This window comes from Piliocolobus tephrosceles, chromosome 6, assembly GCF_002776525.5.
Source record: "Piliocolobus tephrosceles isolate RC106 chromosome 6, ASM277652v3, whole genome shotgun sequence".
NCBI lineage: Eukaryota > Metazoa > Chordata > Mammalia > Primates > Cercopithecidae > Piliocolobus > Piliocolobus tephrosceles.
The window spans coordinates 111,476,249-111,492,195 of NC_045439.1; the positions used below are offsets into that span (position 1 = coordinate 111,476,249).

Consider the following 15,947-nt stretch of genomic DNA (forward strand, 5'->3'; position numbering starts at 1 on the left):
TAAGCAAATGTTAAGGACAGTATCAAAAAAGACTTTAAAACACATCCAGTGAATGTTCTGAGCCACTTCTAGTTTCGAAAATTGTATTGAATTCCAAGGTCACATGTATTATGTACATTAAAATTGTTTCCCTAAATAAAAATTACTGATATGGGAAAGTTGCTTTAGGGGAATTTTCGCTAGTAAATCCATAATCCTTAAAATTCTAATTGAATTAAACACTGATACTTTGCAAATATTTACAGCGTTGTAAATATTACTTTTTAAAGGTGTGTTAGTTTCAAGAATGTTGGGGTCCTACAAGCATGATGACACTTTGTAACACATTTTTTTTTGGTCTTTTCCTCTGCTCTCTAAACCTCTTAATTGCCATAAGTATTAAATAGAACTGATGTCAAGGTATCTTCTAGTTCAAGACGGATGTTTACTAAACATGCAAAGTATTTTTAGAGATATGGATTCTAATTTGGAAGAAGAAAAATAGCAACAAATTTTCTTATTCATCTCTTTTCTCATCTTTAAAATACAAGTTAAATCGTAATTGGAATCCCTTTTCCCATCGTGTAGTCAAGCGTCGGTGGCAGACTTGAAGGATTTACTTTGTTAGCCATGTGTTTATGAACCGCCAGCGCTTTCCCTAGATCTTTTGGCTGATAATCTCAAACATGGAGGATGCTTCTGAATCTTCACGAGGGGTTGCTCCATTAATTAATAATGTAGCTCTCCCAGGCTCTCCGCTGTCTCTTCCTGTATCAGTGACAGGCTGTAAAAGTCATCGAGTAGCCAATAAAAAGGTAGAAGCGAGGAGTGAAAAGCTCCTCCCAACAGCTCTTCCTCCTTCAGAGCCGAAAGTAGATCAGAAACTTCCCAGGAGCTCCGAGAGGCGGGGAAGTGGCGGTGGGACGCAATTCCCCGCGCGGAGTCGGGCAGTGGCAGTGGGAGAAGTGGCGGCCAGGGGCGCGGCGGGGCCGGAGAGAGGCGGTCCCCTGGGAGGACGGGGTCTCCCCTCGTTGCCTTTGTAGTGGAGAAGGTGGACAAGTGGCAGTCGGCGTGCTCGCAGGTGAGGGTCGCTCGGGAGCCGGCCGGGAAGTGGAGGCAAGCCGGGAACAAAGCGGAGCGGCGCTGGGGTCCGCCGGCGGCGAGCGCCTTGGCGGCGTGGGGCTGGCTGGCCGGCCGGCCGGCTGCGCGCCGAGCACGTTGTGAGCCTGGCGGCGGCGGCGGGCGAGGAGCCGGCGCTGGGGGAGGGGGCCGCCGCCGCTCCCGCACTGCCCCCCGCGGCGGGGCGTCCTGCCCCATTGTGAGCCAGCGGCAGGGCGAGAGGAGGCAGGACGCGCTCGGGGGGCAGGGGCGGCGGCAGCTCCGCTCGCTCGACGCCCGGGCGGCGGCAGGAACGAACTCGGCTCCGGTAGCGGCCGCGGCGCGTCAGCCACACAAAAGGCAGCCGAGCTTCTCCCGGCGCGCGGACCGGCCCACGCTGCCGCCGAGCGCTCCCCACCTTACCGGCTTTCCTTTCCCTCCAATTTTGATAGGGAAGCGGGGCCGGCGCCGGCGGCCGAGGGTCCAGGCGAGCCCGCGGGCGGACGGGAGATGCCGCTGCTACACCGAAAGCCGTTTGTGAGACAGAAGCCGCCCGCGGACCTGCGGCCCGACGAGGAAGTTTTCTACTGTAAAGTCACCAACGAGATCTTCCGCCACTACGAGTAAGAGCAGGGCAGGGTGCGGGGCCGCGGGGGGTGTGGGGACTCCCTCCCCAGCGCCCTTTTGTCTCTCTACTTTTCCTCGCCCTGGGCTTCTGGCGGGGTGACTTGAAAGTGACGGGTGGCCCCAGGTCCGCGGTTCTTTGCCTCCTAGCCTCCACTTGGAGAACGCGCGGGGCCAACTGGCGGCGGCTCGCGTGGGGAACGCGGATTGGTCGTGGCGGAGGAGGCTGGGGTCCTCGGCCGGCCTCGGGGACCGCTCTTAGCCTCTGCTGTCGCCCTCCCGCCCTCCTGGCCGCGGGGCGGCGGAAACTCCCCGCCTCGCCCCTCCCCGCCGCGGCCACACGCGCACTCCGGGGCCAGTTCCGGGATCCCCTCCCGGCGGCCAAGGGGATCCCCGCTAGGGTCAGCGACGTGGGGCCGCAGTCCGTGGGTCGGGGGAGGGAATTCCTGCCCCGGTGGGCAGGAAACGGCTGGGCTGGGCTTCGTTTTCTCAGTCGTGAGTGGGGTCTGACGTTGGAGCTGCCTGGGGTAGGGGAGAGGAGCGGAGTTGAGACTCGCTCTAGAAGGGAAGGAGGGAGCGTCCCTGCGTGCCAGGGGTGGAGGGCGCGGGACGCGAGAGCCTCCGCAGGCGGCCTCCTGTCCGGCGCTGCTAGGCCTCGGAGTGCGACGGGAGCCGCGCTCTCTGTCACCGCCTCTTCTTGGTGACTAACTCTCGTCTCCGGGGAACTCAGCGTCTCCGCCCCCGGGAGATCAGTGAGGAAGAAGTCGCGGCTGGGCAAGGGGAAGAGGAAGGGGGAAGAAGCAGGGCCTTAGGCGCCCCTCGTTTTCACTTTCGCGTAGCCGGGAGCGCGGTGGAGGGTGTTGGGGGAGGGGGTTAAGACAAGTTCAACTCCAGACTCAGCCAGGCGCCGCTTTATCCTCCTGCGCATGTGGGCTGCCTGACATGTGCCACTCGCTATTGTTTTGATAAGAACGCGGAGCTGCTGCTGGTGTAGTTTCTGCTCCTACATTTTCAGCCCGTCGCTTAATTTATCCCGAGAGATCTGGTCCTGTGACACGGAGCAAGATGGTGTGTTTTAGCGTCTTGTGTTTAAACAGGATCTCTAAGTGAGAACCTGACTTAATCAATCACTCCAAGAGGGTGATCCTCTCTTTTTCTTATGCTTTATCCTCTCCCCTCAAAAGGAATCCCTTTGTGACTTGGAAACCAAGTGTAATAGCAACCAAGTAACGTCGCGTGTTAAGGCACCTTTTCTGAGCGGGGGCTTGACCGAGGAACGGTTTTGGGCAAACTGCACCTAAGAAATCAATAGTGAGGTTAGAAAAGTTCCTTTGAGCATTTATTTTAAGTAAACCTTTTTCTTCAGCTCCACAGAAAGAGTTTCACATTAAACATGTTATATATAGAGAAGTAGATAGAGTGCTTTTCATCCGACAGTACTTGTAAGTAGGAGTGCACGTCTCTCTGCTCCTGTAGAGACTTGTTTTGTTACTCAAATAGAGTTCTCATAACTAGTTAAGTGAACTTGAATTAGGTAATTGGATAAGGATTTTTTTTTTTTAAGGATTTTAAAGCTACAGGCCTTGCTAACAATTATGATTTAAAAAAATTGAGAGTACCAACAAAATAGTAAATAGGCTTACATTTCAAATTGTTTTCTCCTTCCATATAAGCAATCTTTTAAAGGGGTTTTTCTCACCTTAGAGGGTAGGATGAATATGGCTGTTATCCTTTGTGAATTAAACATTCTTAATGCACTTTGGTTCTTGAGCTGAATTATTCTAACCTTGGAGAAATCTGAAATGCTGAAATACAGAAGATTTTTCGCATTCCAGAACTATCTATCTTCCATTATTTTTATTTACTTATTTTGAGACAGGTTCTCGCTGTGTCGCCCAGGCTGGAGTGCAGTGGCACAATCTTGGCTCACTGCAGCCTTGACCTCCTGGGCTCAAACAATCCCCCCCACCTTACTATCTTAGCCTCCTGAGTGGCTGGGATTGCAGGTACATGCCACTACTTTGGCTAATTTTTGTATTTTATGTAGAGACAGGATTTCGCCGTGTTGCCCAGGCTGGCCTTGAACTCCTGAGTTAGGTGATCTGCCTGCCTCGGCCTCCCAAAGTGCTAGAATTACAGGCATGAACCACCATGCCCAGCCGTATCTTCCATTAATATCAAGGAACTGTATTCTTTGTAGTCTTAGGGCATTTAAACATTTTAAATAACTAGATTTTTATTTTCAATTTTTGTTTTTTTTCCCTTGTGCTGAAGTGTTTGGGCTTTTGGAAATTACAAGCAGTCTCAGAGAGATTATTGGTTTGGGAGCAAAGGTATTTGACCATTTACCCTGAATTAAGGAGTATTGCTGATGTTCTTAGGTTTCTATGACTGAACGGAAAGAATTTTGACAAAATTGGAAGAAGACTGCCTTTTAATGATGTTAAATTTTGAATTACTTTCTGTTTCTCACAAATGATTACAAAGAGATCTTTCCAAAAATGCTTTTGTGGTAAGTAGTATATGGTGGTCTGTAGTATGGTAACCTGACTTTTGAAACAACTCTGGAAAAACTATGAAGGAAACCTCTGCAGGCTGCTCTATTTTTGAGACGGAGTCTCACTCTGTTGCCCAGTCTGGAGTGCAATGGGGCAATCTCGGCTCACTGCAACCTCTGCTTCCCGGGTTCAAGTGATTCTCCTGCCTCAGCCTCCTGAGTAGCTGGGATTACAGGCACGTCCCACCACGCCCGGCTTATATTTTTTTCTGTATCTTTTGTAGAGATGGGGTTTCACCATGTTGGCCAGGCTGGTCTCGAACTCCTGACCTCGTGATCCGCCCACATCTGCCTCCCAAAGTGTTGGGATTACAGGCATGAGCCACCATGCCCGGCTGGGCTGCAGGCTACTCTTAACACTGCTTATGGAGTAGCCCTAAAACAAAACAAAACAAAACAAAACAAAAAAACAAAAAAACCCCTCTGTTTTCTCTTGTTAAATCACCAATTGGTTTATGTGAATTTGTTTGAAGACTAGCCTTTCAGTGCATTATTTTGAATATTTTTCTTTTGTATTTGCCTGAAGACCACTGTGCTTGGTTGCTTGGTTATTTGCTTGCATTTTTATTTCTTGAATATAAGTTTCTCTAATCAGTCTAGAAAAGGTTTTCTACACCTCCTAGCCTTATTCGCTTCCCAACACAATACAAAGTAACTTTTGCCTGTAAATGTGGTTAGTAGAGGTTGCCAGTGCCTTTTTAAAAAATATTTTCTTTTTTTTAATTTTAATTTAGTTTGAGACAGAGTTTCGCTCTTGTTGCCAGGCTGGAGTGCATTAGCATCATCTTGGCTCACTGCAATCTCCGCCTTCCAGATTCAAGAGATTCTCCTGCCTCAGCCTCTAGAGTACCTGGATTACAGGCGCCTGCCACCATGCCCGGCTAACTTTTTGTATTTTTAGTAGAGACAGGGTTTCACCATGTTGGGCAGGCTGGTCTCGAACTCCTAACCTCAAGTGATCCATCCGCCTTGGCCTCCCCAAAGTGCTGGGATTACAGGCATGAGTCACCGCTCCTGCTTGCCAGTGACCTTTTAATTGGTAGTTTTCTGTCTCTATCTTACTTGATATTATAGCCTGCTTCCTCTTTGTCCTTCTAAGCAGCAATGGTCACCCCCTCCATTTTACGTAGCGTAGCATCTCCTGTTATTGCCTTGTCATGCAATGTATTTGTTGCCTCACCTTTTTATTTTTATTTTTGTTTTTATTTTTATTTTTTTGAGATGAATTCACGCTGTCTCCCAGGCTGGAGACAGTGGCCCAATCTTGACTCGCTGCAACCTCCACCTCCCGGGTTCAAGCAGTTCTCTGCTTCAGCCTCCCAAGTAGCTGGGATTACAGGTGCCCACCACCACGCCCAGCTAATTTTTTTTTTTTTTTTTTTGTGAGACGGAGTCTTGCCCTATTGCCCAGGCTGGAGTGCAGTGGTGCCATCTCAGCTCACTGCAACCTCTGCCTCCTGGGTTCAGGCATTCTCTGCCTCAGCCTCCTGAGTAGCTGGGGTTACAGGTGCCTGCCACCACACCCAGCTAATTTTTGTATTTTTAGTAGAGATGAGGTTTCATCACGTTGGCCAGAATGGTCTGGATCTCCTGACCTCAGGTGATCCACCCGCCTCGGCCTCCCAGTGTGCTGGGATTACAGGCGTGAACCCCTGCACTTGGCCTGTTGCCTAACATTTTGTCTTCTCCAAGAATCTGAACTCTTTGAGACAGTGACTGACCAGGATACATCCTCAGTGATTAAATAGCACAGACTCCTTACTACATTCTCCTTAACTAATTGCTAACTCTTGATTGACCTGCTTTTTCATAGGTAAAGAAGACTCAATACCACATCAACTATAAACAAATGCATAAGCTAAGGTGCATAATTTAGTCTTCTTTTTTTTTTGAGACAGAGTCTCGCTTTGTTGCCCAGGCTGGAGTGCAATGGCGCGATCTCCACTCACTGCAACCTCTGCCTCCCAGGTTCAAGCGATTCTCCTGCCTCAGCTTCCCAAGTAGCTGGGTTTACAGGCATGTGCCACCACGCCCGGCTAATTTTTGTATTTGTAGTAGAGACAGGGTTTCACCATGCTGACCAAGCTAGTCTCGAACTCCCGACCTCAGGTGATCTGCCGACCTCAGGTGATCCGCCGGCCTCAGCCTACTAAAGTGCTGGGATTACAGGCGTGAGCCACTGCGCCCGGTCAGTTTAGTCTCTTAAATATGATTTATTCTGGCTGCGTGCAGTGGCTCATGCCTATAATCCAAACATTTTGGGAGGTTGAGGTGGGAAGATCACTTGAGGCCAGGAGTTTGAGATCGGCCAGGTCAAAATAGTAAGACCTTGTTTCTACAAAAACAAAAATATTCTGTAGTTTTGGCGAGCTGACAACAATTTTGTTTATTTTTGCTGTGGATTGTTAAAAAATGGAACAGTCAGGTCTGAATACCAGAATTTCTAGACTTGTGGGATAGGGAAATGATTTGTTGTATTACCTGGTGACTTAATCTCATAAATAAAATAACTTTTTTTTTTTTAGCCATATAGACACTTGGAATATATTTCCCAACTTTGAGTGAGTCCAGTCTTCCATACAAAATGTATGACTCTTCCACAACATCACTAACAGGTGGTCGAAATTATGTTTCACCCTGGCTTTTCATTGGAAGAGGTTTGACTAGGTTATAAGGCAGCCTGTTTTCATTGTTCATCTGCTCTCTCTTGTTAATAAGTCAGTCCTTTCAACAGCCTCCTTTTACAGATGAGGAAACTGAAGTTGGGGTGGGGAGTAAATCCAAGATTACAGTGTCCAAAATTATTTTTCCAGTAACTGATAATGCTAGAATCTAACTCACATCAATTATTCTAGAATTTATGCTCTTTTTACTGTTTACTATCACGTAGTGCTATTATGGAAAATTCTTCCTAATATCTGTTGAAGTATGCACTAAGATAATAGGGGCATTGCCTGGAATTTAAACTGGCTGCCTAGATTTTTGTGTAGATACCGCTGTGTACTGTCTTCTTAGACATTTGGTTTTTTACTATACCCCAAGTGATTAAGCTCTAGGTATTCAGTGGACGCATCAGAACATGATCAATTTATAGTAGGGAAGAATGTCTTTCATACTGACCAATTGCTATACTGATGGTCAGTTATGTGTGAAATCTAGTTATAATCAAAGGCTGTTTAGTGAGCATGGGGTTTTCAAACGAAGTTGGATAATTTTTCATAGCTAGTGTCTTTAAATGAGATATTTAGCTCCTCTTTAAGGAATATGCCTGCCACATGGTCCTGATACTTGGATCCATGAGTCCTTTTTTCCTGGTGGGTATAGCAGAGATTCCTAAATGCTTTTCTTTTTGAATTTTATCTTTTATCTACTTAGCAGACATGTACTTAGTTTCAGATGTTTTAAATACATTTTTTCTTCAGACAGAATACATTTATCAGTTAACAACCTACCCCAAAACTTAGTGGCTCTAAATAACAACCCATTTTATTTGCTTTCTATTCTGTGGATTGCCAGTTTGTTTTCTGCTGGTTTCCTCTGCTCACTCACTTAGCTGCAGTCAGCTGGAGGCTAGGCTGAAGCTGGTTGGAGTAAGAGATAGCCTCAGTCACAGGTCTGGGAACTCAGCTGGGATAGTTTTAGTTACCATGTGGTCTTTCAACCTCAGAAAGAGGCTGTTTCACATGGTGGTCTTAGAATTTCAAGAGGGTGAGAATGGAAGCCACTCAATATAATTTCTTTATTATTTTGGTCAAAACAGATTACAAGGTCAGCCCAGATTCAGGAGGTCATGAAATAGACTCCAGCTTTTGGTGAGAAGAGCATGAATGTCATATTTCAAAGGAGCCTGCACACCTGCACACCTCTTTGCAAACAGTCTACCACAAGCAGTTGCTAGAATTTTCTATTCGGGTCATCCTGATTGGATTTTGAGTGCTCACTGATAATCTAATATATGTTATCCATCAAAACACAATGAAAACCATCCTAAGAACTTGTGGACATACCTTGTTGTTTGCCCCTTACTACCTATAATAATGATTCAAAAACTCTTTCTTCCTAGAATTTCTCTTGTTTCCTATACTTGCCCTCAGGAGCTGACAAGAAGAAATATCTTCAGATGTTTGAGATGGTTCTGTCTCTTTCTGCTCCCCTTCCAGGTGTCTAACTTTCTCTCTTGAAAACATGTGTGTTTTTCTGACATTGTTTCTCTACCATACTTGTTATTCTTTTAGGATCTCTCTGCGCATGTCGTACCTGAACAATAAGAATTGATAATATCTATTGAGTGCACTTACATTTTAGGGGCATTTGCTAAGCATTATCTCATTTTCTTTTCTTTTCTTTTTTTTTTTTTTTTGAGATGGAGTCTCGCCCTCTCGCCCAGACTAGAGTGCAGTGATGCGATCTCACCTCACTGCAAGCTCTGCCTCCCGGGTTCATGCCATTCTCCTGCCTCAGCCTCTTTAGTAGCTGGGACTACAGGCACACACCACCATGCCCAGCTAATTTTTTTGTATTTTTAGTAGAGATGGGGTTTCACCATGTTAGCCAGGATGATCTCAATCTGACCTCGTGATACACCCACCTTGGCCTCCCAAAGTGCTGGGATTATAGGCGTGAGCCACCTCGCCTGGCCTGATTTTCACATTAACATTCATGGAGGAACCAAATTTAGAAAGGTTATGTAACTTATCCAGTTGCATTCAAAGAGTAAAGCTGGGATTCATTTTTCTCTCTCCTTCGTATATATATGCATATATGCATACACACACACACACACACACACGCATACATACATGGAGAGAGAGAGTGTTTTGGCCCCTAAGTAGAATACATTTTGTTTTTTATCTGAATTGTACTTCGTTTCTGATTTTTTTGTTTTGAGACAGAGTCTCACTCTGTCGCCCAGGCTGGAGTGCAATGGCTCCATCTCAGCCCACTGCAACCTCTGCCACCCTGGTTCAAGCGATTCTCCTGCCTCAGCCTCCCGAGTAGCTGGGATTACAGGCTCCTGCCACCGTGCCCAGCTAATTTTTATATTTTTAGTAGAGACGGGGTTTCACCATCTTGGCCACGCTGGTCTTGACCTCCTGACCTCGTGTTCCACCAGCCTTGGTCTCCCAAAGTGCTGGGATTACAGGCGTGAGCCCCTGTGCCCGGCCTAGTTTCTGATTTTTATGTCACAATGTAATCTTCCCCTACTGGGTTTTTAGTTTTTTAGTTTTCCCAATACCCAACAAATTAATAGTATGTTGCACTTTGTTCCTCAGTTTGTTCACCAGAGTGTTGGTTGACTTCATATTACAGGTGTGTTTTTAAGAAAGTACTTTGTCACTCAGCAATTTTTCCTTATGAAATAATGGTAAAGAGGAGGGGTCATCACATTTTTTCCGCAAAGGGCCAGATAATCGGTATTTTAGGCTTTGCTTGGCCATAGGATCTCTTTTACCTATCCAACTCCCTATCCAACTGTGCAAATGTAGTGAGAAAGCAATTACTGACAACATCTAAAAATGTGGGCATAGTTGTGTTCCCAAAAAAAAAAAAACTACAAAAGCAGGTGGAGGGCAGGATTTGGTCTCCGTGCCAGTAGGATGCCCACCTTTAGTGAAGAGGATGATTGAAAGAGTGCAGTCATAAATCTGACATTAATAACCTGTATTAGCCTAGATTTACATTCATATAAAAATACTTTGTTATTTTTACTCACAATAGTAAAATGTATTTTTTGTAAGTTTCAATAGTTATATTCTTATAATGTAGAAATTGAAGAGGCATTGTAACCAACCCCCTAGAATTCAGTATTAACAAATTCTGCACATTTAAATGTGTATGATAAATGGGTAAAGTGTGAGTAGAATGACAGAAGTGGGAGAAAGTGAAGGTGCGTAATGTTAGAGATGGTGCTGTGCCGTTCGTGGGTTATGAGTAGGGGAGAGATGACCCTTGGACTTTTCTCCCTTAAAATGGCCACTGTGGTAGTGTGTCCTGCCTCCTTAGGGTAGGTCTTTGTGCACAGTGAAGCTATAATGTAACAATAACTTTGTAGAGTAAATAGACACAAAGGAAACAAATGGCACAAACATTTTGTAGGAGATAGTAGAAACCTTAGGGTGTAAAAGGGCAGCTATAGATCACTGGTTTTGGCATTTGTGCCATTGTTCTCCTTGGTATTTTTAGGCAGTGTTAAATCTAAATTGTGTTTGTTGCAATTCACTGCGTTTAGCTGTCCCCCTGCCATGGCACGAAATATCCCATGTGTGGGATATTTCCTACTCAGTACCTCAGGCACTTAGCTGCTGTGGCTAGAGCTGTGCTGTCCAGAACAGGAGCCATTACTTGGCCAGATAGGTTATTAAGTACTTGAAATATGATTAGTTCGAATTAAGATAGGCAGTAAATGTAAAATATACATTGGATTTTTTTTTTTTTTTTTGAGACAGAGTCTCGCTCTGTTGCCCTGGCTGGAGTGCAGTGGCACAGTCTCAGTTCACTGCAACCTCTGCCTCCTGGGTTCCAAGCGATTCTCTGCCTCAGCCTCCCCAATAGCTGGGACTACAGGCGTGTGCCACCACGCCCAGCTAATTTTTTGTATTTTTAGTAGAGATGGAGTTTCACCGTGTTAGCCAGGATGTGCTCGATCTCCTGACCTTGTGATCTGCCTGCCTCAGCCTCCCAAAGTGCTGGGATTACAGGCGTGAGCCACCATGCCTGGCGGATTTTTTTTTTTTTAAAGAAGAATATAAGTAAAGTATCTTGATTTTTAAAATGTTTATTACATATTGAAATGAAATTATTTTGTGATATATTGAGTTATTTTTATTTTTAAAATGTTAAATGTGACCACTGGAAAATTTAAAATTATACATGTGACTAACCATTCTATTTCTACTAGCCCTGGCTTACGGACTGAAGTATAAGATATTTAAATTTGAAGTATAATTTTCTTGAGCAGTACTTAGTATTGTTTAAGTTATTAAAAGTATGCTTCATGTGGTGGATATCCCAGTTACCCTGATTTGATAATTACACATTGTATACAGGTATTAATATGTACAACTGTTATATATCAATTTAAAAAAGAGGAAAAAAGTATACCTGTGTACATTATGTGCTAATTATGTATTGGCTTGAGAAGCTAAATCTTACAGATACGTTTGTTTCTATAGGAAAAAGTTAGAACTTTTTTTCTTCTTTTCTTTTTTTTCTTTTTCTTTTTTTTTTTTTTTGAGACATTGTCTTACTCTGTCACCCAGGCTAGAGTGCAATGGTGCGATCTTGGCTTACTGCAACCTCGGCCTCCCAGGCTGGAGTGCTCCTCCTGCCTCAGCCTCCTGAGTAGCTAGGATTACAGGCATGTGTCACCACGTGGACCTGGCTGATTTTTCTATTTTTAGTAGAGACTGGGTTTTGCCATGTCATCCAGGCTGGTCTTGAGCTCCTGGGCTTAAGCATTTTTCCTGCCTCAATCTTCCAAAGTGGGATTACAGATGTGAGCCACTGTGCCTGAACTAGAACTTTTTTAAGAAACAGGGTTGTGCTCTGTCGCTCAGTCTGGAGTGCAGTGGTGTAATCATAGCTCACTGCAGCCTTGATCTCCTGTAATCATAGCTCACTGCAGCCTTCTGAATAACGAGGACTATAGATGTGCGCCCCCTGGCTAATTTTTTTCTTCAATTTTTGGTGGAGACAGGATCTCGCTTTGTTGTGCAGTCTGGTCTCGAACTCCTGGCTTCAAGTGATCCTCCTGCCTCACTTGCTGAGGTGCTGGGATTACAGGCATGAGCCATCGTGTCCGGCCAAGACCTACCTCTTAACATCACTTTCCCCCAAAAAAGTTCTAATAGTATTTTTAAAAATCTTTTTTTGCCCTCTGAATTCTTCCCTTCCCTTTCTCTGAATTCTTAGGATATCTGCCTTCTATCTTATAAGGATAACTGCTTTTTACTTTGTATTTTTGATGATATACACCCATTATTTCCTGAACTAAACGATACTTCAAAAGAATCTTCTTTGTACTGAATTAAGAGCCATATAACTTGGCATATGTATGTTATTTCTGTAGATCTCATTTATGTTAAGGTATGATTAGTTTCTCTTGCTTTATTTCCATAGATACCTTTTTAAAAAGTTGTTCAATAGACATGTACAAAGGAAACAATCTAAATGGAATTGCCCCCACTTTTTGGAGATCAAGCTAATAGAGATAAACTACACAGATAGATGTACTAACCAGGAAATAGGCATATAACAGTTGAAGTACTTTTAGAATGATGGGAGAAGTAAAGATTTCAGGAAGGAGAAAAAATTGAAGAATATTTATATGGTTACATATAATTACAGAAAAGTAGAACAAAGTATAAAGCAGGAAAAAATTTTACCTGTGTCTTACCACTTAGAGGCAGCCATTGTTAACCCTTTTGCATATGTATAACCGTATGCATATATATAAAAAAATTTTTTTTCAGTCTCACTCTTACACAGGCTGGAGTGCAATGGCATGATTGTGGCTCACTGTAGCCTTCAACTCCTGGACTGAAGCGATTCTCCTGTCTCAGCCTCCAGAGTAGCTCGAATTACAGGCTCATGCCACCACAGTGGGCTAACTTTTTACATTTTAAAAATATTATATTGGCCAGGCACGGTGGCTCACGCATGTAATCCTAGCACTTTAGGAGGCTGAGGTGGGCGGATCACCAGGTCAGGAGATCAAGACCATCCTGGGTAACATGGTGAAACCCCATCTCTACTGAAAATAACAAAAAATTAGCTGGGTATGGTGGCATGTGCCTTTAGTCCCAGCTACTTGGGAGGCTGAGGCAGGAGAATCCCTTGAACCTGGGAGGCAGAGGTTGCAGGGAACCGAGATTGCGCCACTGTACTCCAGCCTGGGTGACAGAGTAACCCTTTTTTTTAAAAAAAAAAAAAAAAAAAAAAAAAATTACACTGGGTGCCATGGCTCACACCTGTAATCCCAGCACTTTGGGAGGCTGAGGTGGGCGGATCACGAGGTCAGGAGTTCGAGACCAGCCTGACCAACATGGTGAAACACTGTCTCTACTAAAAATACAAAAATTAGCTGGGTGTGGTGGTGCACACCTGTAATCCCAGCTACTCAGAAGGCTGAAGCAGGAGAATCACTTGAACCTGGGAGGTGGAGGTTGCAGCGAGCTGAGATCACGCCACTGCACTCCAGCCTGGGTGACAGAGTGGGACTCCACCTAAAAATAAAAAAAAATTATTGCAAAATGATATATGAGTAATGCTCATTTAAAAAATTTAAACAGGGCTGAATGCGGTGGCTTACACCTCTAATCCCAGCACTATGGGAGGCTGAGGTGGTGAATTGCTTGTGGCCAGGAGTTCGAGACCAGCTTGGCCAACATGGTGAAACTCCATCTCTACTAAAAATACAAAAATTAGCCAGGCATAGTGGTATGTACCTGTAGTCCTAGCTACCTGGGGGGCTGAGCCACAAGAATTGCCGGAACCAGGAAGGCAGAAGTTGTAGTGAGCTAAGATCATGCCACTGCATTGCCAACCTGGGCAACAGAGTGAGATTCTGTCTCGGGAAAGTAAATACATAAATAAAAATAAAAATCAAACAGGCTGGGCATGGTGGCTCATTCCTGTAATCCTAACACTTTGGGAGGCCAGAGTGGGAAGATCGCTTGAGCCCAGGAGGTTGAGATCATCTTGGGCAACATAGTGAGACCCCATCTCTACCCCCACAAAAAAAATTGGTGATTGTCCTAGTGTGCACCTGTAGTCCCAACTACTCAGGAGGCTGAAGCAAGACAGAATGCTTGATCCTAGGTGATTGTACCACTGCCCTCTAGTCTGGACAACAGAGTGAGACTCTCTCAAAAAAGAAAAAAAAAAAAATTCAAACAATATAGAATTATTTAGAATCACAAAAAAAGTTTTCCTTTTCCTTCCTTCCCAGTCTCCCCCTCTTTCTCCATAGGGAATATCTTTTTACAGTATGTATATAAATACGTACATTTTTGTGATTATTATAATTAATGTACATGGGATTGTGTATTCATTGATTTGTGTTTTTCCTACCCATTATGCCTTAGGAATCTTTCTATAATATAGATCTCTTGCATTTTAAAAGAGAGTGGATAGGGCTGGGTGTGGTGGCTTACACCTGTAATCCCAGCACTTCGGGAGGCTGAGGTGGGTGGATCACAAGGTCAAGGGTTTGAGACCAGCCTGGCCAGCATCAGGAAACCCGTCTGTATTAAGAATATAAAAATTAGCCGAGCATGGACGGGAGTGGTGGCTCATGCCTGTAATCCCAGCACTTTGGGAGGCTGAGGTGGGCAGATCACCTGAGGTCGGGAGTTCAAGACCAGCCTGCCCAACATGGAGAAACCCCGTCTCTACTAAAAATACAAAATTAGCTGGGTGTGGTGGCACATGCCTGTAATCCCAGCTACTAGGGAGGCTGAGGCAGGATAATCCTTGAACCTGGGAGGCGGAGGTTGTGGTGAGCCGAGATGGCGCCATTGCATTCCAGCCTGGGCAGCAAGAGCGAAACTCCATCTCAAAAAATAAATAAAACATAAAAAAATTAGCTGAGTGTGGTGGGCTACTCGGAAGGCTGAGGCAGGAGAATCGCTTGAACCCGGAAGGTGGAAGTTGCAGTAAGCTGAGATCCAGCCACTATACTCCAACATGGGCAACAGAGTGAGATTCTGTCTCCAAAAAAAAAAAAAAAAAAAAAGAGTGGATAGAATTTTTGAAAATAAGTAAATGCACATATTAAGGAATTCCAGCAGAATAGAAGAGCACTGAATAGAATGATTCCCCAGTTATCCCTACTGCCTGTTACCTTGAGTTTTGTATGACATTCCAGAAATCTATGCTTCTGTAGGTACTTTTTATTTTCTTTTTCTTTTTTTTAAACACAAATGAGCTCATCGTATAGTTTCAAGAAAATGCAGGATAGATCAAACTGAAAATAGGTATTTTTCTATTAACATTAATGGAAATGTTAATTAAGAACTTTATACTTTTTAATGACTGATTTTTCATTATGTGAAGTACTAGTTTATTTAGCTTTTCTCTTGTTAGCTGCTTAAAGTTTTCAGTTTTTCACTGAAAAACAGATGGAACTCAAAGTCTAGTTTTGACTGATGTGCCTTTAAATTGCAAAATATACATATTTAGTTTAAATATACTTTTTCTTACGTTTGTATTAATGTCATAAGTTGACCAGTTACCAAACCCTTGAGTTCTGTGAGTCTACATAAAATTTTGCATTAAAGGCACAAAAATAACCTGATAATGCTATCAGTTTTTAATGTAGAATTTGTGAAATGATAGGTAATGGGTTTTTGTTTTTGTTTTTGTTTTTTAATCAGTGACTTTTTTGAACGAACCATTCTGTGCAACAGCCTTGTGTGGAGTTGTGCTGTGACGGGTAGACCTGGACTGACGTATCAGGAAGCACTTGAGTCAGAAAAAAAAGCAAGACAGAATCTTCAGAGTTTTCCAGAACCACTAATTATTCCAGTTTTATACTTGACCAGCCTTACCCATCGTTCACGCTTACATGAAATTTGTGATGATATCTTTGCATATGTCAAGGATCGATACTTCGTTGAAGAAACTGTGGAAGTCATTAGGAACAATGGTGCAAGGTAAAGTACTTTTAATTTTTCCTCTTGGTAAGTTT

General features: G+C 44.1%; 1 protein-coding gene across 3 annotated transcripts in view; it reads left to right on the forward strand.

The window, feature by feature from the left end:
* Nucleotides 1-550: 550 nt before the first annotated feature.
* Nucleotides 551-15,947, forward strand: part of BAZ1A (bromodomain adjacent to zinc finger domain 1A) — a 128,665-nt gene continuing 113,268 nt past the window's right edge. For 2 of the 3 annotated variants that reach the window (XR_002734774.1, XM_023227458.2), the window contains exons 1-3: nt 838-1,060; nt 1,530-1,700; nt 15,634-15,912. Coding sequence is in view for 2 of the 3 variants with exons in the window: in XM_023227458.2 (XP_023083226.1) it covers nt 1,588-1,700; nt 15,634-15,912 (392 nt within the window). In the remaining variant the exon portion in view is untranslated. Of the gene's footprint in view, nt 1,061-1,529; nt 1,701-15,633; nt 15,913-15,947 lie in introns of all 3 variants that reach the window. The other variant, XM_023227459.1, reaches the window with a different exon arrangement.